Consider the following 22164-nt stretch of genomic DNA (forward strand, 5'->3'; position numbering starts at 1 on the left):
TATCTGAGGCCGGACATTGTCTTATGGTCCATGAGTAAAAAGACTGTGTATTTTATTGAGTTAACAGTCCCTTGGGAAAATTCAGTGGAGGCAGCTTATGAAAGGAAAAAGACTAAGTATGCAGATTTAAAGACAGAATCTGAGCAGACGGGATGGAAGACCAGGGTTTGTCCGGTTGAAGTGGGGTGTAGAGGCTTTGTTGCAGGGTCAGCTGTGTCACTGCTGAGGGAACTGGAAGGGCAGGGGCAAAATTTAAGGAAGGCAGTGATGGAGATGTCAGATGAGGCTGCTAGGTCTAGTCAGTGGATATGGATTAGGAGAAATAACAGTAGTTGGGGGGTGAAATAGGGGCGGTGTGTGGGGGGGTGTATCCAATCCCTAGTTTCATCTTTGACTCTACCAAATTACTTTCTAACCCCTACCCAAACCAGGGTTTGTATTCCCACACCTTTATTGGTGCAGTTGGTGAGAGGCAGGGGTAGATGATGTTAGTGTGGCAAATGGCAGTTACATGGGGCATCTAGGCCTGTGGTAGCATTGTAGCAGTGTAGCAGTAAAGCAGTGGTAGTATGATAGTATCTTAGCAGTTAGTATTGGCATCTAGCAGTTAACATTAACAGTATAGGTGAATCTAGCTTTATTTTCTTCTTCGGTTCCTCTGAGCAGGTAGCGGTTAGCATTTAGCATTAGCATTAGCTAAATGGTAGCATCGGAACTGTAATGTCTTCTTCTGTTCTTCTTAGCGGTTAGCATTAACATTAGCTAAATGATAGCATCGGTACTGGCCACTACCTGGAGCATCTCCTAAACAGGCCTGGGTCAGTTGAACGTGGCAGTGCTGTTTGGATTGTGTAGGAGCAGTGTGACCTGGCACTCGGGGGGGGGACTCTGCGTCCTGGAGGTGTAGTGGGACTAAGTAGGCGAAACACTGTTGAAGGGAGGTATCCACCTGATGACCCCCAGAAACGTGTTAGGAATCACTGCTCTTTGGCATGTATAGAGGCAGATTAGGGGTCCAAGGTTCTTCACTGAGAATGAATCCTCTTTTTGAGCACAAGTATCTTGTGTTTAAATTAACGAAATTATTAGACTCAATTGGCTTCCGTCAGAGTGTTCGTGGACCCACTCGCTGTTTTAACCACACTCTCGACCTTTTCACTCTATGTGTGCTTCCTCGAGGCAACATAATCAGGAAACATCCATAAATTTTCACTGTTATGCAGATGACCAATCAATTCACTAAACTCCAAGTGTGTCTTAAGGAAATAAAGACCTGGATGACCTGCGATTTTTTGTTGTTGAATTCAGACAAAACTAAAGTTATCGTATTTGGGCCTAAACACCTTAGAAATTCACTATCTGATGAGATAGTAACTATGGATGGCATAGCGCTGGCCCCCAGTACAACTGTAAGGAATCTGGGAGTCATCTTTGATCAGGATATGTCGTTTCACTCCCCTGTAAAAAAAATTTCAAGGACTGCCTTTTTCCACCTACGTAACATTGTAAAAATCAGATCAGGCACTTCCTGTCTCAAAATAATGCAGAAAAGCTAGTCCAGCTATTGTCTGGGAGGCAGACACCCTCTCTACATATAAGAGCAGGCTCAAAACTTTTTGATAAAACTTACATTTTGGGCTGGCTCAGGCTTGCCTTGGACCAGCCCCTTGTTATGAAACAATGAGCTGAAACTCAGTATAAAGCTCTGAAAATTCCCTGAAGGTTAATTAGAACAAGCATTCCCTTTCACATTGTCACATTTTTTTTACATTTTGGATTACACAATGAATTACAATCATTACAGCAACTATATACCTAAAATTAGGTTAGAACCTTATTTACTGTGAAATGTTTCACTGTACCATTAAATGTTTAAATAGGACCAAAAACGTAGGACTGACAGCTGTTAGTAGTTTCAACCACATTTTTCAGGTACAGTTCTAACAAAATTCTTTCTTTTAATTGGCATTGTGCTTGCTGCTGTTATGAATAGGCCAAAATATTTATTACTGTGTGTGCGTCAGTTGCAAATCCATAAAAATAAATGAAGTAGAGTTTAAATGAGATTGAGTAAATACTTGCCAGTATTTTATTCACATAATCTGGCCTATTTCATAGTTTGTTACCAAAGACAGATCAGCATCTGAGTCCTCCTTGTTTTAGACGAATATGATTGCAGCTACTTTTGCGCAACATAAAAACAACTGGTTTACATGCTTAAACTGAAAACAGTGGCTGATTTATTCATTAGTCCTAATGTTCATTTTTTTTTCCTAATCTTGAGATTTAATAGTTAAACATTTGTAATATCTATAAGTTTTCACACCCCTTTGGTCAAGTGATGCAATTAAATCAAGGAAATCCAATCCAATAAGCCAAAGCATAACTGAAAAGTAAAACAACTCACTGTCACAAGCTGTCTACTAAAAAAGCAAAGCAGATAAATGAACATTAAGGCTTGCTGAAAAGACAGAGGTGCACATTGTTGTGCTTTGTGGCCTATTGGCTAGAAAGCACACCACTGTGCGTAGTTGGAGTCAATTATGTTACATCATAATCAATTACAGTTTCCAACTCAGAAGCACTATGAAACATGCCAAAGATCAGATCTCCTCTGGAATATCTTGAAGATCTGAAAAAGACAGAAGAGACCCAAATTCAGTCCAGTGCTCCCCTAATACAACAATAAATGGCATTTCAGTGATGTCTTGATTCTACATATCTACATATTTTCACATATTGCAAGTTACAACCAAATATTCAGATATGGTATGCAGGGAGGGACAACTACACAGAGTTCAAAGCTCACACAGTGAGCTTTTCTTTTGAAATTGTTGTTGTTTTGGCACTAATAACTGAATATGTGTATCAGTAAATAGTATCGGTATTTGCTAGAAAGATTTTAAAAAATGTCACTTTAGGAATTAAATTTGTGTATAAAACAGTATTTGAATTAATCAAAGAATCTGAAAACAGCACTGGTAGTAAGTCAGGACTAGTAGGCACACCCATTTCTGTACTGACGAAAGACACACCCCAGAAAAAATCGTGAGACAAATGAGAAAGACAGATTAATTTACTTTGTCAGCTGCCAGACTACAGGTAATTCCATTGCTACACACAGTGTTTTTACCCAGCTTTAAGTTTATTAATACTGCTTACTCCCCTGATAACTTAAGGTAACACTAAAAGTATCAATTGTGTTTCCCTCTGACCAAACAGTGGGTGTGGTCACACCAGGGACATTTCCCCTCTCTTATGCAGTGGCCAGAGATTGAACGACCAAACCACTGACCTTCTAATAAGTGGACCCATGTTGTGGTCAGAGATAACCACATCCAGTGATATCGCGGCATACTGACACAGCCTTCTACATCCCTACAGCAAGGTGAGAAGCAAAAACAAGATCATTACTGCTGTTCAGTTCTTTCAAGACAGGCCCCCATGTTTGTCTCATGTCTAAATAAACAACCTGGTCACTTTAACACAAAGGTCACAATGACAGTCTGAATGGGTCAGACCAAGTAACATTTCCAGATCACTTTCAGGCATAAAATTTGCATCTTGTAAGCATTTTCTAAGATCACCTCAATCTTCACCTCTTATGAACAAAAAAAAAAAAATTAGCATTTTGAAACAATTTGAAATGTGGACTTGTCAGACCGCAGTACACTCATCCATTTCAGATGCACTTGGGATGAGAGAAGTTGATAGCATTTCTGGACATTGTTAATATGTGGCTTTCACTTTGTATGGTAGAGTCTTAACTTGTATTTGTAGATAAAATGAATCCTTTATTAATCCCACGGTGGGAAAAATTGCAGTGTTACAGCAGCATAGTATAGTAAGAAGCAGCAGTATCTATGATAAAAAAAAGTTATGATATAATTAAGATATGATAAATAAGTGAATGATACAAGGAAAACAGACAGTGGTTGAATTTATATTATTGCACATAGAAAATATTGATGAGTTTAGTTTGTAGGCTGTTATTCACGTCAGCTGTAATGACACCTGGTTACGCCAGTCTGAGGTCACTAAAATTAATGTTATGTCGGTGTCTACATATGCAAAGACAATTTCAGACTCCGTAGTCCCTGCCAAATGTGACCAGTGATGACATGGGTAGCCACATGTCATCATTAAATCGCTGTCTGTTGAGGTGGTGTCTAGCAAACGATGTGGGTTTCATTGATAATCGGCAGACTTTCTGGGGAAGACCTGGTCTGATTCGAAGAGGCAGCATCCATCCCACTTTGGACGGATCAAAAGTTAACAGGAGAGGAGTTATATGCCAAAACTTAGTGGTGGTGTTAAAAATTAACACCACCACTGCACAGTACAACATGACAGGACAATTAAATGTGGACTCCTTAATTTCTGATCTCTGTCTTCCCAAGCCGTATTAGTAAATGAGTTAATATCAAATCATGATATTGATTATTTTGTCTGACTGAAACCTGGCTGTGTCATGATGAGTTTGTTAGCCTAAGTGAAGCTACTCCTCCGAGCCATATGAATACTCACATTCCTTGAGGCAGCGGTAGAGGAGGTGGAGTTGCAGCCATTTTTGACTCTATCTTATTGATCAACCCTAAACCAAAGCTCAGTTATAACTCATTTAAAAGCCTTGTTCTTAGTCTTTCAAACCATACCTGGAAAACATCACAGCCAGTTTTATTTGTCATAGTGTACCGCCCTCTTGGTCCTTATTCTAAATTTATATTGGAATTCTCTGAGTTTCTATCAGGGTTAGTCCTTAAAACAGAAAAAAATAGTTATTGTAGGTGATTTCATGTGGACGTTGATAATGATAGCCTCAGTACTGCATTTATCTCATTATTAGACTCAGTTGGCTTCTGTCAGTGTTCATGGACCTACTCACTGTTTTAACTACACTCTTAACCTCGTTCTGACATTTGACCTTGCAGTTGAACACTTAATAATGTCTTCACAAAATCCTATTTTTTCGGGTCACCAGACTACCCACCATTAGGCAAAAACTCCTACACCAGATGCCTGTCTCATAGTGCTATAGCTAAATTTAAGGATTTGCTGTCATCAGCATTTAATTCAGTGCCATGTCTCACTACAACAGAGGACTGCTGTGATAAGTTTAGCCCTTCCGAAATTGATCATCTGGTCGATAATGCCACCGGTTCATTGCATATGATCCTTGACTCTACTGCCCCCGTAAAAAAGAAGATGACAAAACAGAGGAGGTTAGCTGGCATTCCACCAATTGGAAAGTATTTCATTTCGCCTGGCAAGACAGTCTTCAAACATACAGTAAAGCCCTCCGAAGTGCCAGAGCAGCCTATAACTCTTCAGTAATTGAGGAAAACAAGAACAATCTCAGGTTTCTCTTCAGCCCTGTAGCCAGGCTGACAGAAAGTCTTAACCTCATTGAACCATGTATTCCCTTAAGCCTCAGTAATAATGACTGCATGTGGTTCTTTCATGATAAAACTCTCACTATTAGAGATGGAATACATCAACTACTGCCATCAGTGGGTACTAATTTATCTTCAAATACAGAAACCACGGAAGTAGCTATTAAACCTACCTTTTAGACAGCTTTTTCTCCTCTCGACCTTCACCAACTAATCTAAACAATTTCTTCATCAAAATCATCAACCTCCATTTTAGACCCCATCCCGACCAAGCTGTTTATTAGATATGATCCACCTGTCTCTATCAGGCTACGTTCCACTGTAGTCCTTTGAAGCAGCTGTAATAAAACCTCTTCTTAAAAAGCCTGCTCTTGATCCAGGGGTTTTAGCCAACTATAGACCTATATCTAACCTCCCCTTTCTCTCTAAAATCCTTGAGAAAGCAGCTGTTAGTCAGCTGTGCAACTTTTTACATAACATAGTTTATTTGAGGATATCCAGTCAGGATTTAAAGTGCATCACAGAGACATACACAAGAGGGGCTATGGTTAAAGTCACCTTCTAGACCTTCTAATTGCATCACACAAATGACTTGTCTTTTATTCATCCTGAAAGGGTTATTTTTCCATAGGAACCTGCTCACTATACATTATCCCTTACATATGTACTTCATACAGCTACAAATCTATTAGTGTTGTCAATACTGTAAATAAAGGACACCAACCTATATTTTTCTGAAGGCGGTACCAGAACCCTGCAACAGGGTTCTAATAAACACTGTAAAAGAGCCCATTTTAAATAGTTGTTTATTTAATCAGGGGAGATTTTTCTCACATCACATCTGTTCTGACTCCTGTCGGTGACTGAATAGGTTAAGTTCCCCCCTTGTGGTGAGTTTGAGTTACTACAGGTTTAATGACCAGGCACATTCAGTGTTCATGAACTGCCAACCATTAGCAAGAGGCTAGTTTAGCTGCTCTGGCTAATTCAGTTCATTGTCAAGCCTCATTTGTGTTACATACTATGTTTATGTGTGAACCAATATTGCTGTTTACTGTGTGTACGCTGTTATTTGCCTGTGGAAGCGTACTCTAAAAAAAAAAAGGATTTGTGTTTGCCTTATTTAACAAAGTGATGTGCTTACCTGATTTACAACCTGAAAAGGAAGAAGAAGAAAAGTGTGACCAGTGTTGTTGCATGTATTTAACTACAAATTGTAACATTGTGTATACTTCATAGTGTTGCAGTTTCACAAAAAATAACTGAGAAGATTCAGTAAAGCAACTTCAGTAAAATCTAATAGGCCTCTCAAGTTTGTTCGCAATCTGTCAGCCAGGGCAGAATAACATCAGTCTATAATCCTCTCACAGTGCAGAGAGCAGGAGAGTATAAATATAATGGTAATATTTTATCAACACTCTCTCCCAAAATGTTTAATTTCCATTTTTACCATCTGTGTGGATGAATAAATGAATATCCAGCAAAGCACTTAACATATACAGCATGTGAGCTAACAGGACTGTAAATATAATGGAAATATACTGTCTCTATAGTTAAATGAGTACACAGTCTTTCATGACTTGCTGCATTTAGCTGAAAAAAAACAAAAAAACAAAAAACAGTGTAACTCGCTTACAGTGGCTGCCTATGTAAGGAGCCAGGCAACCAGGGAAACTGATGTAGTTCATGTTGAGTTGGGCACTTAGATTCCATCCTCTCAACCAACCCAAGGCTTGAGGACAAATAAAAATTTTTCACTTTTCTATCCAAACACTCCATAGATCTGACAAACAAAAAATATAATTTTACTAATTTGGCATATAGACTCCAGGGGCCAGTTCGAACCACCGACCTGGATGACAGTTCAACCTCCTGAGCCACAGTCGCCCCAAGTCCTTCATTTTATTCCCAGTGTAACTGAATTATAAAGTGTATTGAGCCTGAGCACTTTAACAGTTACTTAGAGCAAAGTTTTAAATTGTGCCATTGGAAAGTGGACAAAGAATGCCTCTTTGCCAAACTAATTGTAGCCTCCAGTGTAGTTATTGCATGGGAATTATTACCTAAAAACACTGATACCAAAATGATGTATGTAACATTTACAATAATTTTGTGTTAAGTCTGTAATCTGACCTTTGGAACTTTCAGATGCTGTCCCATCATCATCATCTGATGTCATGTCTATCTCCAGGTCACTGCTGTCCTGGACACCATGTGACTGGCGGGCAGGTTCCTGGCTGCCCCCCATGATGCTAGCTCCAGCTAAGACCTCCCTTCCTGGCTGCAGAGATACAGGCTAAAACAGCAAGAAAAGAGAAAAGAGACTGTAGAAACATGGTGAACATACTATGCTGTTGCTTATTTCAATGTTTACTTAAAGGAGCACCCCATTTTTCACATGGTTGTATCAGGTCTTGTGTGGTACACCCTTGAAATGGTTGCAGTTTGGGTTTAGGCACCAAAACTACTTAATTAGAATAGGAAAAGATTTCAGGGAGTGTGTTTTGTAGTGAAGTCGGTGTGTCGTGTGTAAAGTGTGTAAAGTATTCCTGCAGTCTGCAGTGCTGCAGACAGACCCTTCTAGATTCTGGATGAGTTTGTCTGACAGAATAAGAACCCAGACACCATCACTTCCCAGGTATGGTGTTTGCAATTAAAAATATCCTCCTGACTTGCATTTTGGGAAGTACAGGTTTCATTCTTTTTGGAGCTTGACTGAAAGTAGGACTAAAAGTTACAATATCTCAGCCTCTTGATTTTGACAATTTTTAAAAATGTCTTGTGAATTTGCAATAGAAATGTCCTTACTTGAAAAGCCTGCTCCCTCATTTGCTGGGAGGCAGGTGCAACCCCGCTGCAGATCTTCATGTGTCGGACCTGCCGCTCCAGCTTGACCCGGGCCTTCTCACTGTCCTTGAACCGACTCTCTGCATCACGCAGCCTCAGCAGCTCCTCCTGCAAAAGGCTATGTTGTCTCTGCAAAAGAGCCAGCTCCCCAATGGTTGATCCAGCACTGGTCTCCCGATTTCCACTATCTCGCCAGAGAGGACGCCACACTCCTCCTACAGCTGGCATCACAGTGTCCTGTGGCTGCAGCAGCAGCTCCAAGATGGAGTCTTGTTTGATTACAGCACCCTGCATGACATGATAGAGAATGCATCTTTTATTTTACGGGCTTGAATTGGACATAAATTACAATACAATTCTACAATTCAGAAATCTGAAATGAATTATTTTTCATTGAAACTGTCCAATGCCAAGGAGAGCATTCACCAAAGAATATAGGCTCAGCATGGAAATATTGTCTGGGGAAACACAAAGAGAGCATTTTGCAATATAAAGGATGTAACTTTGGAAGCTATCCACTGGATTTGTCTAAGTGAGACTGCTGAATCTCTTCAGCTTCAAATAAACTTGGCAAACCAAAAAAAAAAAAGCATTGAAAATTGCAAGAGGAAATAATGATACATGCACAAGAAATCCAATAGAGGACTTAATTAATAATGATAATGCGAACTTGAAAATGATAACGTAATTCCACTATAGTATTATAATTTTCCATTGATGTACGGGTCAAAATTAAAATGAAAACGCTATCATTCAATTTCCATTTTCATTTTCACAGTGTCATATGGGTGTTCCATGACCATATTGAAATGGAAATGGAAAGTTGTTAAACATTTCCTTTTCAAAGGCTTAACCTGCTCTAAAATGGACAACATTCAAATGCAATGAGGAAAAAGTGCAAGCAGTCTATTGCATTTACATTTACATAACAATATGCTGTAAAGTGGTCAAAATTCAAATGAATATGTACTAACAACTTGAAAATGAAAATGAAAACAGCATTCAAGATTTACTTATCTCATCTTCTTCTACCAATCTTTTTTTCTTTATAACGAAACGATCCATATTGCAGGCAGCGGACTAGCTGGCCAGTCTAGCCGAACGCATGTGTATCCATGGTGACAAAACACGCCCCCCTATCCCCTCACACACACACACACATAGGCTACACTCTGGGATACACTAATCAATGGGAAACAGGCAAACGGGGATGGATTGGAACTCGTGAATTTTTTTATGTTTTTTTAACTTAAAATAAATATTAAAATATACAATGAAATTATTGAAATTGTTTTTTTTTACTTAATATACATGTATTATAATATGAAATAAAATTCTGGAGGGGCTTAACTGGGGCTAAACAGATTTTTGACGGGGCTATAGCACCCTCTAGCCCCAGTGTGGAGCCGTCCATGGCCCTCCTGAACAGTTTGTTAAGTTTCTTTTTCTTTCTGTCCCCTCTCAGAGCTTCCAACAGCTCCAGCAGACCACTGCATGAAAGACTGAAGTTTTCACTTTTCAGTCATGTCTTATCTGATCTTATCTTATCATTATAATTTTGACCCAAATAACCATACATAAATGGAAAATTATGCTGTGGAATTAGATTTTCATTTTCAAGTTTGCATTATCATCTTAATTAAGTCTTGGTCTCGTGCTGCAAGCAGGGGCACATTCTGGAAGCAAAAATTGCACAGTCTGTAAAAAACCTGAAGATGAAAAGAGGATAGTTTCTACAACGGGGTAATGATCCTGAACCCATCTCAAAATCCACAATGGATTACCTCAAGCTGAAGGTTTAGCCATGGCCCCTTACCTTCCCTCAACCTAAACATCATCGAAAATCTGTGGATAGGTCTCAAAAGAACAATTCATGTAAGACACCTGAAAAATCTCACAGAACTAGAAGCCTTTTGCAAGGAGGTATGGGTGAAGATTGTGCAAACAAGAATTTAAAGAATCTTAGCTGACTACAAAAAGTTTTTACCAGCTGTGAAATATGCTAAAGAGGGTGTTACTTTGTACTGACTATGCAGGGTGCACAAACTTTTGCTTCAGACCCTTTTCCTTTTCCTTTATTTTGAAATTTAAAAGAAGGACATAAAAAAGTAATCTTGCTTAAAATACTGAGGAAATGTGTTTATCATTTTTTAAAATGAGGGGATGCCATGGGGATCTCCAGTATTTACGATGGGAGTGCGCTGGTGTTTCACAGCACTAACAGCTGGTCCCAAGTGTAAACAATAGAGCTGTGGCTGAATGGATCTCCCAATGTTGTTTTTAAAAGTCCACAAAAGAGTAAGAAAGCAAATCACTAGTCTCACCAATTGTACATTGGAGGGTACGCACTAGGTACAAACTAGTGACGGAAAAAAGACAAAAAACACGAAAGAAAACACTAAAACAAAGGAAAGTGGTCGGAGCTGCCGTAACTAGCTGCCAAAACAACAGGGCAAAACATTGGGGGGGAGCAGTCTAAGCAGGGATGCCCAGACTTCCCTCTCCCCAGACACTCCAGCTCTTCCAGGGGGACTCCAAGGCGTTCCCAGGCCAGCTGAGCAACAGAGTCCCTCCAGCGTGTCCTGGGTCTTCCCCAGGGGCCTCTTCCCAGAAGACCATCCCAGGAGGGCGTCCAAAAGGCATCCAATATAGATGCCCGACCCACTTAAGCTGGCTCCTCTCGACGTGGAGGAGCAGTGGCTCTACTCTGAGCTCCTCCCGAGTGACAGAGCTACTCACCCTATCTCTAAGGGAGCGCCCCGCCACCCTGCGGAGGAAACCCATTTCAGCCACTTGTATCTGAGATCTCGTTCTTTCGGTCATGACCCAAAGTTCATGACCAGAGGTGATTGTAGGAACGTAGATTGACTGGTAAATCGAGAGCTTTACCTTTCGGCTCAGCTCCTTCTTCACCACGACAGACCAGTACAACGATCGCATTACTGCTGCCGCCGCACCGATCCACCTGTCAATCTCACAATCCATCCTCCCCTCACTCGTGAGCAAGATCCCAAGATACTTTAACTCCTCCACTTGAGGCAGCAGCTCTCCTCCAACCCAGTTGGATGACATGTTCCTTCATAAATGCTAAATGGACTGTATTTCTATAGCATTTTCTAGTCTGCCAAACATTTGAGCATTAAAACACTCATACACCGATGTACAGCATTGGGAGCAACTTGATCCCACATCAGTTTGGAGCCAAAGCCATTGTTGGTTTTAATCGTTTCGTGGGATTTTCTGACTATGAAGAAAATTATAGGATAATTCCACAAAGTCAAGTAGATATACGTGATAGTTGTTTGATTAAGTAACAAGAACACTGTTTCAGCCTGTGTTTCTTGCTCATGTATGACAAAACAGATTATGACAATTTCTCAAAAATCAATAGAAGCATCCTTCTGGAGGTCAGAAAAGATAAACCACAAGTGTTTGTGGTCATGACTGCACGCTCAGTCGATAACAATATATGAACAGTGGTGTTTTAGTAACCCTAGTAAAAGCAAGGGATTTTGCTCACTGCTTCATTGTGTTCATGAAAGGTTCAGTGCAAAAGTCATGGAAATCATGACGTCTCACGTACAAGACAATGGGAAATTATGGGGACATAATAATATAAATTATAACCCCAGTGTAGGGAAAAAATTTTGCTGACCACCCAAAAACATCTGCAGTACATTGCTTTTCAACAGATTCATAATATCACTGGTCTACTCCTTTAAAGCTGAAAATCTGCACTTATTCCCCACATATTTTCTTACACTAATCAAAACAACATAAGCTTCCATTTTTTACATACTGCCCTGTATATAGCATAACATGGTGTGCTATATGCTTTTGTACATGACTCAAGTGTGTTAAAGATGTACAGAAATCTACTCACCTGGAGTGCATGGAGATAAACACTGAGATTCATCAACTTCTGACAGATTTCCTGTCAAACACAGGCAGCATACTTATTACTGATGTCTGTCTAACACACACACACACACACACACACACACACACATGCACACACACAGAGAATTAAAGAAACCTTTATCCCCCGACTTACCGTGGGTGGTGGATTGTCTTGACCCCTCATGCCGTCCTTTAGAAAGTAAACATACCACAAACACAGAGAAGTTTCATGACGATGATACACTTGAACATAATAAAATGTTTATGTATTAATTCTACAGTAGTACATGAGTTAACATTTAAATTCCTAAAGGAAAATTATTAATGATATAATAGCTAAAACCAATACATTATAGTTTGGTGTGTTAGAAACTTGTGACATCCCCTTTAAAAGCAGCGCCATGCTGCACTGACAGTTTAATAATGAAGGGGAGATTCGAGACCAGATTTTACCAAAAAGTAACTGGTAATTGAAATCTCATCTCAGTTGGGAATTCTATGGAAAATTAGTTTTCATTTCCCTGGAAAGATTCTAGCGCCCTATTGATACCCACCCCCATTTTCTGCTAATTGTTTTAATAATAATAATAATAATAATAATAATAATAATAATAATAATAACAAACCAAAACTATTAATGCAGGACCTTGGTAATATTTTATGTTAGTATTACAACCAGTTGATATGAAGTGAACCTACCCAGTGAATTTTTCTTGCTTGCAACTGTATAGCAAAGTTTAGTATGAACAATTCAAGACATTAAACTCATTGAGTTGCACTGGTCTTTCCACTGGTTTTTGTAATGTCTATAATGCGAGTCCAATTGGATCCTGAGCAAAGCATTGGCCAGACTGGTTACACAGAGATCACTTGATAGTGCTCTGTATCAGAGAGTTTAATGTTCCCCATGAGCTGAGGTGGAAGGGAAAGGGGAAACCGTAGGAGATGTTACAAATCAGTACTTCCCTTGGCCTTCATGGGAAATGGAACAGTTAGTTTAATACCAGCAACTATGTACAACCCACTTACTATTTACTGAGGGAATTACCCCATGTCATCCAGGTATTTAACCTTTGGGGGGGTCATCATCATTGTCATTAAAACGTCTAGGCTCATTTGTGCTCTTGCCTCTGCAACGGTAGTTGTTGGAGTGGTTGGAGTCACCTAGGGTCAGGTGTGAAGCATTAACTCCATTCACTCTATCTCTCCAATCCATTTTCATCATCATCTTCTCCTACCAAGCTACTCACTTGCCAGTTGCCTCTCTCAAAATCACAACTGAGGCAACATTTTTAAGCGTGTGCATATCCTTCAAATACATGAATTAACAAATATATGTTATATGCCCCTATGTGTCATCATACATATAATGCAGGGATGCCTGGTGGTGATTTTAGGCTTCACTGTGTGTGTACCATTTAAAGGGGTATGTGGACAGTGGTGGAACTCTCCACCAGTCAGTTAGAACTGAAGAAACCCCTTGGGTGAAAGGCAACATGTTTTCAAGTTTCTACACCCAAGTCCAATTGCTCTTGATTCAAGCCCACTTGGATTGCCATTCTTTACATGCATCACCTCAGGAAGCTCAATTTACCAAAAATCATCGGTGCCAACCTAGCCTCCAGGACTTACACACCTCCAGATTGAGGAAATGGGCAGGAAAAATTACTGCAGACCCCTCACATTCTGGACACAACCTGTTCCAGCTTGTCCCCTCTGGTAGGGGCTACAGATCACTGAACGCCAAAAAAACCAGACACAAAACCAGTTTCCTCCCACAAGCCGTCACCCTGATGGACAGTAAGCTGGTCACACAGTGTCACTGACACCAAGACATCCACTGACTGGCCATTTATAATCATGAATGCACAGTTTTTAACATGTACAGTCATCACTCACTGTCACTGTCAACATAAATCTCAGTGTTTTTTGGGAATTCTATGGAAAATGTGTTTTAATTTCCCTGGAAAGATTCTTGCTGCAACCTGTAATTTTAGCATGTGTGTGCTTTGGTTGCTGATAAAAAATCTATAAAAAAAGTCAAAGTCAAGTAATTTTTTTTATTTTTTTTTCTATATCAGGACTGAAACCGGACCCAGATGAAACAATGTTGTCCTAAGATGTGACTTCATTGTTCATGCCTCCAGCCCCTCTCCGCCCTATCTCTGCTATTGGTGAGCCATTTGAACATGTAATTGTTGACTGTGTTGGTCCACTGCCCAGAACCAAGTCTGGAAATCAGTGTATGCTAACTATAAGGTGCTTTTCCACTCATTTCCCTGAGGCCATACCTCTGCATAAATTCACTGCACTATCACTAAAACGCTGATTAAGTTCTTCTCTTTGTTTGGGTTACCAAAGACTGTGCAGACAGACCAAGAAATCAATTTTCTGTCCAAAACCTTTAAGCAGACTTTGCAGTCTCTAGGTGGTTCTGACTCTGTGTCCTGTGCTTTTCACCCAGACTTACAAGGTGTGCTTGAGCACTGGTACCAAAATCTATGTTGTTGTTCATTCTCTTTGCAATTTGCAATGCTAAGCATGAGTCTTTTGGTTTCAGTCCAGCTGAGCTTGTGTTCGGTAACAATATGCCTGGCCCGTTGAAGGTGCTAAAAGACCAGTTTGTGTCGTCTTCTCCCAAGACGAGCGTGTTGCATTTTGTTATCCAATTGTAGCATGCGTCCATGTTGGTAAAGGAAGCTCTCTCTTCCTCCAAGGACAACATGTAAAGGTGGTTTGATGGGAAAGCAGTTGAGAACAGATCCAGCCTGGTAACCAAGTGTTTTGTTACCCATGTCTGGTTCAGCCCTGTCTGATCATTTTTCAGGCCCTTATATGATGGAAAGTAAAGTGTCTGACACAGGTTATGTCATTCACACACCTGAGCGCAGGAGAACAAAACAGTTGTGCAAACCCCACCCCCCACATATGGCATTGAAATTGAACACAGAACCGTCTCTTGCCAGATCATCATTTAATTACTTTCAAATTCCTTTTACCAGACTACCCACCATTAGGCAAAAACTCCTACACTAGATGCCTATCTGAGAGTGCTATAGCTAAATTTAAGGATGTGATCTCATCAGCATTTAATTCAATGCCATGACCCACTGCAACAGAGGACTGTTGTGATTGAGATAAGTTTAGTCCCTTAGTAATTGATCCTCTGGTTGATAGTGCTACAGTGCTATATTGCAAACGACACTTGATTCTATTCTACTCTATAAGGAGATAACAAAACAGAAGAGGTTAGCTCCTCGGTATACCCCCCAAACCTGCAAAGTTAAAGTTAAAGGTTGCGAAAAAAGGAAATGGTGTTCCACCTATTTGGAAGTATTTCGTTTCACCCGGCAAGACAGTCTTAAAACATACAGAAAAGCCCTCCAAAGTGCCACAGCAGCCTATTACTCTTCACTAATACAGGAAAATAAGAACAATCCCAGGTTTCTCTTCAGCACTATTGCCAGGCTGACAGACAGTCATAATTCTGTATTTTAGACCCTGTCCTGACCAAGCTTTAAAAGATGTCTTACCTTTTGTTGGCTCCTCTTAGACATGATCATCCTGTCTCTATCAACGGGCTACATTCTACAGTCCATTAAAACAGCTGTAATAAAACCTCTCCTTAAAAATCCTCCTCTTGGTCCAGGAGTTTTAGCCAACTATGCAACCTGCAATTTTTTGTAACTAAATTCAGGCAAAACTGAAGTTATAGTATTTGGGTCTAAACACCTTAGAAACTCACTACCTGTTGATATAGCAACTATGGATGGCATTGTGTCAGCCTCCAGCAGCACTTTAAGGAATTTGGAAGTTATCCTTGATCAGGATATGTCCTTTAACTCCCATGTAAAACACATTTCAAGGACTGCCTTTTTCCACCTACATAACACTGTAAATATGAGGCCCTTCAAGATGGCACTGGATGACTAGCAGCTGGTTGTGGTTGCTCTGACCCCTTTTTTCTTATTTTTCTTTTGTAAATTGGCATTTTTCTTGACCTTTTTTTAAAAGTGGGTGAAGCATTGTGCAACTGTGCACGTGGGAAACCCACTTTTATTACACTTTTATTTTGTTTGGCACTGTTTTTTGCATTTTTCTGGATCCACGTCGGGGACCCCTTTTGGATTCAGCCACAGCTCCGAGCGTCCCACGTACACACGTGTAGAACTCCTTAGTCTGCGTGGCTCTTCTTTGCTGTATGTGGACAAGCCTGTTGTCCCCGCGGAGATACAGAGGAAAACAGAGGACTTATATTCCCTCTGTCATCATGGGAAACATGTGCTCCATCTCTAACAAGACAGAGGAGCTGGTTGTTTCTCGGAGACGTGGCTGAATTGACTGATACCAGACTCTGTGGTTTCCCTGAACAGATTTACACTCACATGCACGGAGAGGGGTAAGAAGAAAGGAGGGGGGCTGGCGGTGTATGTGAATGAGCGCTGGCGCAACCCGGCAAACGTGCACGTGAGGAACAGCTGTGCACATGGGACCTAGAGCTTGTTGTGGCCATGCGGCCGTACTTTCTACTGAGGGAGTTTTCACACATGGTGGTGTTTTGCGTGTACATTCCTCCTTCGGCTGAGGCTTCAGCTGCGTGTGAGTGGCTCCACAGCGCTGTCAGCCAGATCCAGACACGCCATTCCCAGGCCCTGCTCTCAAAACGATGCACAACTAGTCCACGCATTTGTTACTTCCAAGATGGATTTTTGCAATTCCTGTTCTGTCCAGCTAATCTAGAAATCTAGAATGCTACAGCACTGAAAAAACAAACAGGAAGAGAGATCATATTTCTAGCTGTAAAATCCAGAATCAAATTTAAAATCCTTCTCCGTACCTTCAAAGCCTTGACAAAAAGTGAACTCTACAGGGATCCTTTTCATAATAATCCACACTTACTATAACAATCTGAACCTGTCAGTGGCAAAAAGAAACACTTTTAGTGGATGTACATTGAAAGTGCACAAATGGTCAGAGGGACTGCATTGCCCATTTCATAGCTACAGGCAGCAATGTTGTTGTTCAATACTGGATTTTTAAAAATAATTATCTCCATTAGTCAACTGGACACAAAAAACATTGGGAAGGGGGATCATAACAAGAGAAAATAGGATACATAATCAGATAATATGTGACCAGAATTCCTCCAAAATGTCCAGGACATTGAATTCTTCCAGGATACACCAACTGCAAACTCTGCACACAATATCATTATCAGTGATTGAAAGTTAAATGTTGGTCAATTCATCAGCATGGCAATGTGCTCGTATGTAGGTCATTTAAAAGACATTTATGCTGAAATAATATACAATCTTTACAGCCCTCCTACAAGATAAAACCCTTGACAATAGAACCAACCTCAAACCAGACCAGATTTGCTAACTGTTGGACCTCCATCTGAACACCATCTACTTTCTGTACAACAGGGAGTTAATACAGACAAAAGCAAGGCTGTGCCATGAACAGGAGGTGCAAACCTTCACAGGACAGGAAATCTAATCAGTGGACAACAACATCAAGTTCACGCAAGAGGACATCAGGAACAACAGCTTGACTTTTTTGGACTGTGCCATACACATGGAAGTGGACAAGAGACTCCACATTCAAGTATACAGGATTCGCTCATGCACAGACCATTACTTCGCTTTAACTCTCACCAGCCACTGGAGCTTAAGTTAGGAGTTGACAGAAAATTGCAACACCAAGCTGATAGGTTACCAACACACCAGGTCCAAGAGAAGGAGCACAAATATCTGCACATAACTGGACTCTTGTGAATATCATAACAGGACCTTTGTGAAACAGCTAGAAAATCCAGGACCAACACCAACACTGCATGTGGTGAAGAAAAGAAGAGCAAATGCAACATCATCATTTGTGTCTGAAGTATCTGAGAAACATCCCTGTGCTCTCAAACCTAGCAATACGCTGAGACAGAAACTGTTTTACCCGAAAGAGAGCATGTGCAAACACAAGAAAAGCAATCTTGTGTAAGACTTGTACAACAGGGAAACCAAAGAACCATTGAACAAATGCATGGCTCAACACAGGAGGACCCATTCCTCAGGTCAAGACTCATCCACTTACCGACACCTGGAAGACAGGGGACACTCATTCAAGGACAACAACATACATATTTTGGACAGGGAGGACAGAAGGTATGAAAGAGGAGTGAAGGAGGCTATTCACATAAAAATAGAGAAACCACCCCTCAACAGAGGAGGATGTCTACACCACTAATAGTCCACCTACAGTGATGTCCTGTCATTCCTTTCCAGGAGATTTAACAACTTTTTTCCAGTTGGCCTCATGTGAGAACCTTGATATCTGTTGTTCACACTCAGCCACACTCAAGTGGTTTCAGTGACTGTGATAATGACCCCACAGAGGTTAAATACCTGCAACTTCCCTCCAGTCAGTTAGAAATGAAGACACACGTTGGATAAGTGACAAAATCTTTCTACACCCAAGTCCAGTTGACCGTGATTCAATCTTAATTGGATATTTCTGTAATGTGAAAACTTTGATTAAACAAACACATGATAAAAGCACATTTAGAGGAAGCAATATAAATATGTTCAAAAGCCATAGAAAAGACTTCCAGTGAGGCGAGCACCCGAAATGGCTGCGTAGTGTGACTCTCTGCGGGGCTTTAGCCTGTTCACCCTCCTATAACAACTCTGGAGTTATCTCAGATGCCGGTCGGCGTAATAATGTTTGCACGTGGGGATAGAGGAAGGCACCGAAGGAAGTGATATACAGGGTTTTTTACAGAAACTCATTTCTGAAACACTGGATGTTGAGCTGACACATGATTTTGAAATCGAGCGCTCCCACAGAACCGGCCAACGAGGAGGCAGAGACCGACACATTCTGGTGCGCTTCATGAGATTCACAGCCAGGGAGGTCGTTCTACATGTGGCAAGAGAGAAAGGTAAAGCGACGTGGAAGGGCAAACCAGTCTCCTTTTTCCAGGAGTTGTCTAAGGACGTTATCCAGAAGCGTCCCCTCACTGCACTCGAGATGATTGGATATTTATTTACTTAAAAGGGGTCATATTTTATTTTAAGTTAATTTATAGCAATTTGGGGATTAAAAGTGATGGAGGAGGGGTTCAGGGGAGGGCATCCATCGGGGACGGGACTTTGAGTTTCGAAGACACATTACTCCATTGTTTTGTTTAGGAGTTAAGGTCATGGCAAACCATCTTGTTCAGAAGTGGTTGCCAGTTGAGTGTTTTCTTATATGTGCATGTTTTTATTTACTTTTTGTGTATATGTTTAGCACAGGGAAGCAGATAATTAAGAATGTGGCTTACAATGACATGTTTATACAGTTTGGAATAATGTTTAGGCTGGTGGTCAAGGACACAGATCGAAATAACAGATAAAGCCAATTATGACAGAAACACTTGGAATATTAAAGGGGCAAATTTAGCTATTAAGAGGAAAAAACTTCTTCAGTACCTGAAACAAAAAAGGTAGATCTCTGCTTCTTCCAGGAAACGCATTTAAACAATGAGGAATCCACAAAACTCCAGAGAGACTGGGTTGGTAAAATATTTTTCAGTGCCTACCCCTCCCAACAGAGGGGAGTGTGCATACTAATCCGTAGGAACCTAAACATTGTTATCCATAAGCAACTTTCTGGTGGGGATGGCAGATGGGTGGCATTAGACACAAGTTTCGGTGGCATTAGATGTTCTCTTATTAATATATATGCCTCAAATACTGACTGTTCTGATTTTTTTTTCTAGCTGTTTTGCATGAATTGGTAACATTGTTTTGTCAGACCATGCTCCAGTGGAAATGATGGTTCGTTTTAATTCAGGATCTAAAAATTTTACAAGCAGTTGGAGATTTAATACTTCCCTAATCCATGATGATGAGAAATCATCCAATTTTATCAAAAAAAAATTTTTGGAATACTGGGAATTTAATGAAGGATCAATTACTAATCATGGCCTGGAGTGGGATGCGTTTAAAGCCTGTTTAAGGGGCCGATTAATCCAACACACCTCTTATTTTAAAAAACAATCTACTATCCGCTTACTTAATTTAGAGAAGGTAATTAAGGAGCTTGAAAAGTCACATGCATTTCAACTTAACCTGGGGGTTCTGTCTCATTTAAATAAACTAAAATACGAATTAAATTCCATCTTGCAGAAGAAAGCAGAATATGCATTGTTCAGGTGTAGATTGGGGTACTATGAACAAAGGGAAACAGCTGGCAGGTTTTTGGCTCAGCGAGCAAAACAGCAATACAATCAAACACTAATAACATCTGTGCTAAAGGATGACAGGGTCTTAACCACAGATAATCGGGAAATAAATGAGACATTTAGGACATTTTACCACTGTATATATCGCAGTTCACCAAACCAGAGGAGGATATAGACCTTTAGATAGATTTTTTGTCAGCGATACATTTGCCATCCCTACCAGAACAAATACAAAAAGAAATTGGAGGAGATAGGAGATATTGCATTAGAAGAAAATCACCAAGCTATAAAAAAATCTGAATCCCGGAAAGTCCCCCAGGGGGGATGGCTTCCCAACGCATTTTTATAGAGCATTTTCTGACATCTTGGCACCAAAGTTACGCTCAGTTTTTCAGGATGCACTTAAAAGAGGCCATATGCCTGAGAGTATGCAATCTGCTGTAATCACACTTATACATAAGAAAGGTAAGAACCCTCAGCAATACAGTCTTGTTCAACCGGACCAGGTGGGTTTTATCAGGGGGAGGTCTTCTGCAGACAATGTTCGAAGGTTATTACATTTACTTTGGCACACAAGGAATAACATCGAACCTACTGTCGCTTTCTCGCTTGACGCTGAGGAAGCATTTGATAGAGTGGAGTGGAGGTACTTATTCAGGACATTACAGGTTTGGGTTAGGGTCTTCATTTATAAATTGGGTAAGACTGTTGTATAGCAATTCTAAAGCCTCAGTACTAACAAATGGAAGGAAGTCTGAAAACTCTGACCTTCATAGAGGCACGAGGCAAGGGTGCCCCCTTAGCCCACTGATTCTTGCGTTAGCACTAGAGCCCTTAGCAGCTGCCATTAGAGAGAAGACGAATTTTAGAGGAATTTATGCTGGAGAAACAGAACATAAACTGTCATTATATGCAGATGATGTGTTGTTGTTATCCTCAAACCCAGAAATAGCTGTTCCTCATATACTGTCGGTGATTGATTCCTTTTCTCTGATCTCAGACTATAAGATAAATTGGGGGAAATCAGAGGCAATGCCTTTATCAAAGTTTTGTCCACCTGCAATTAGATTCTGCAATTTCCCAGCTTGGGATAAATAAAGTATATCTATCTATCTATCTATCTAGACAAAACCGGCAGCTTAACTGGCTTCCTTCAGGCCTGGTTTATTAAGATTATCCCAGCTTTGAATAATATAATGATGGACAATCTCCTTCCCCTTATTCATAAATTTGAGAGTACTTTACAAAATTGGACGAAGTTGGGATTATCTTTATTAGGCAAAATAAACATCTTAAAGATGATGATAGTTCCACAAATCAACTGTGTCACATGCCTCTTACCCTTGAGATTCCCTCCTCCACTACTATCAAGATTCAATCGGGCAGTAAATTCATTTTTACGGGCAGGCAGAAGACCTCTTTTTAATAGAATTACATTATGCGCAGCTAATGAAAATGGGAGTCTCAGTCCATCAAAGGATGATTAGTATCTATATGCTTTTTTTTTTAATCAGATGTCCAAACTATATCTGGCAGAGGACCAAGTTAAGTTTTAATTGAAAAGGAGCTTACAGGACCCCTTCCAGTACAGGCTTTTATATCACAAACAAGAAGAGAAATACCAATTAGGAACCCACTGCTTGAGTTTACAAGGGATACTTGGAAAATATCACATCAAATTATTAGGGAAAACCCTTCCTTCACCAAAAAAATCGCCTCTTTGGCACAACAAAAAAGTGGGCAAGAAGACGCTTTATTGGAGAACTTGGGTCGAGGCAGGTATAATTTTTATTGAAGACGTAT

At 40.3% G+C, this 22164-nt stretch overlaps 1 protein-coding gene across 6 annotated transcripts in view; it reads right to left on the reverse strand.

The window, feature by feature from the left end:
- Positions 1 to 1260: 1260 nt before the first annotated feature.
- The window catches only part of arhgef1a (Rho guanine nucleotide exchange factor (GEF) 1a), a 96612-nt gene continuing 75708 nt past the window's right edge, over positions 1261 to 22164 (reverse strand). For 5 of the 6 annotated variants that reach the window (XM_041955035.1, XM_041955038.1, XM_041955036.1 and 2 more), the window contains exons 19-24: positions 12295 to 12330; positions 12124 to 12174; positions 8202 to 8528; positions 7527 to 7689; positions 6538 to 6549; positions 1261 to 2632 (exon numbers count right to left, since the gene is read on the reverse strand). In XM_041955035.1, the coding sequence (XP_041810969.1) occupies positions 2604 to 2632; positions 6538 to 6549; positions 7527 to 7689; positions 8202 to 8528; positions 12124 to 12174; positions 12295 to 12330 (618 nt within the window). In that variant the 3' untranslated portion in view covers positions 1261 to 2603. Of the gene's footprint in view, positions 2633 to 3295; positions 3379 to 6537; positions 6550 to 7526; positions 7690 to 8201; positions 8529 to 12123; positions 12175 to 12294; positions 12331 to 22164 lie in introns of all 6 variants that reach the window. The other variant, XR_006007524.1, reaches the window with a different exon arrangement.

This window comes from Chelmon rostratus, chromosome 16 (assembly GCF_017976325.1).
Source record: "Chelmon rostratus isolate fCheRos1 chromosome 16, fCheRos1.pri, whole genome shotgun sequence".
Taxonomy (NCBI): Eukaryota; Metazoa; Chordata; class Actinopteri; order Chaetodontiformes; family Chaetodontidae; genus Chelmon; species Chelmon rostratus.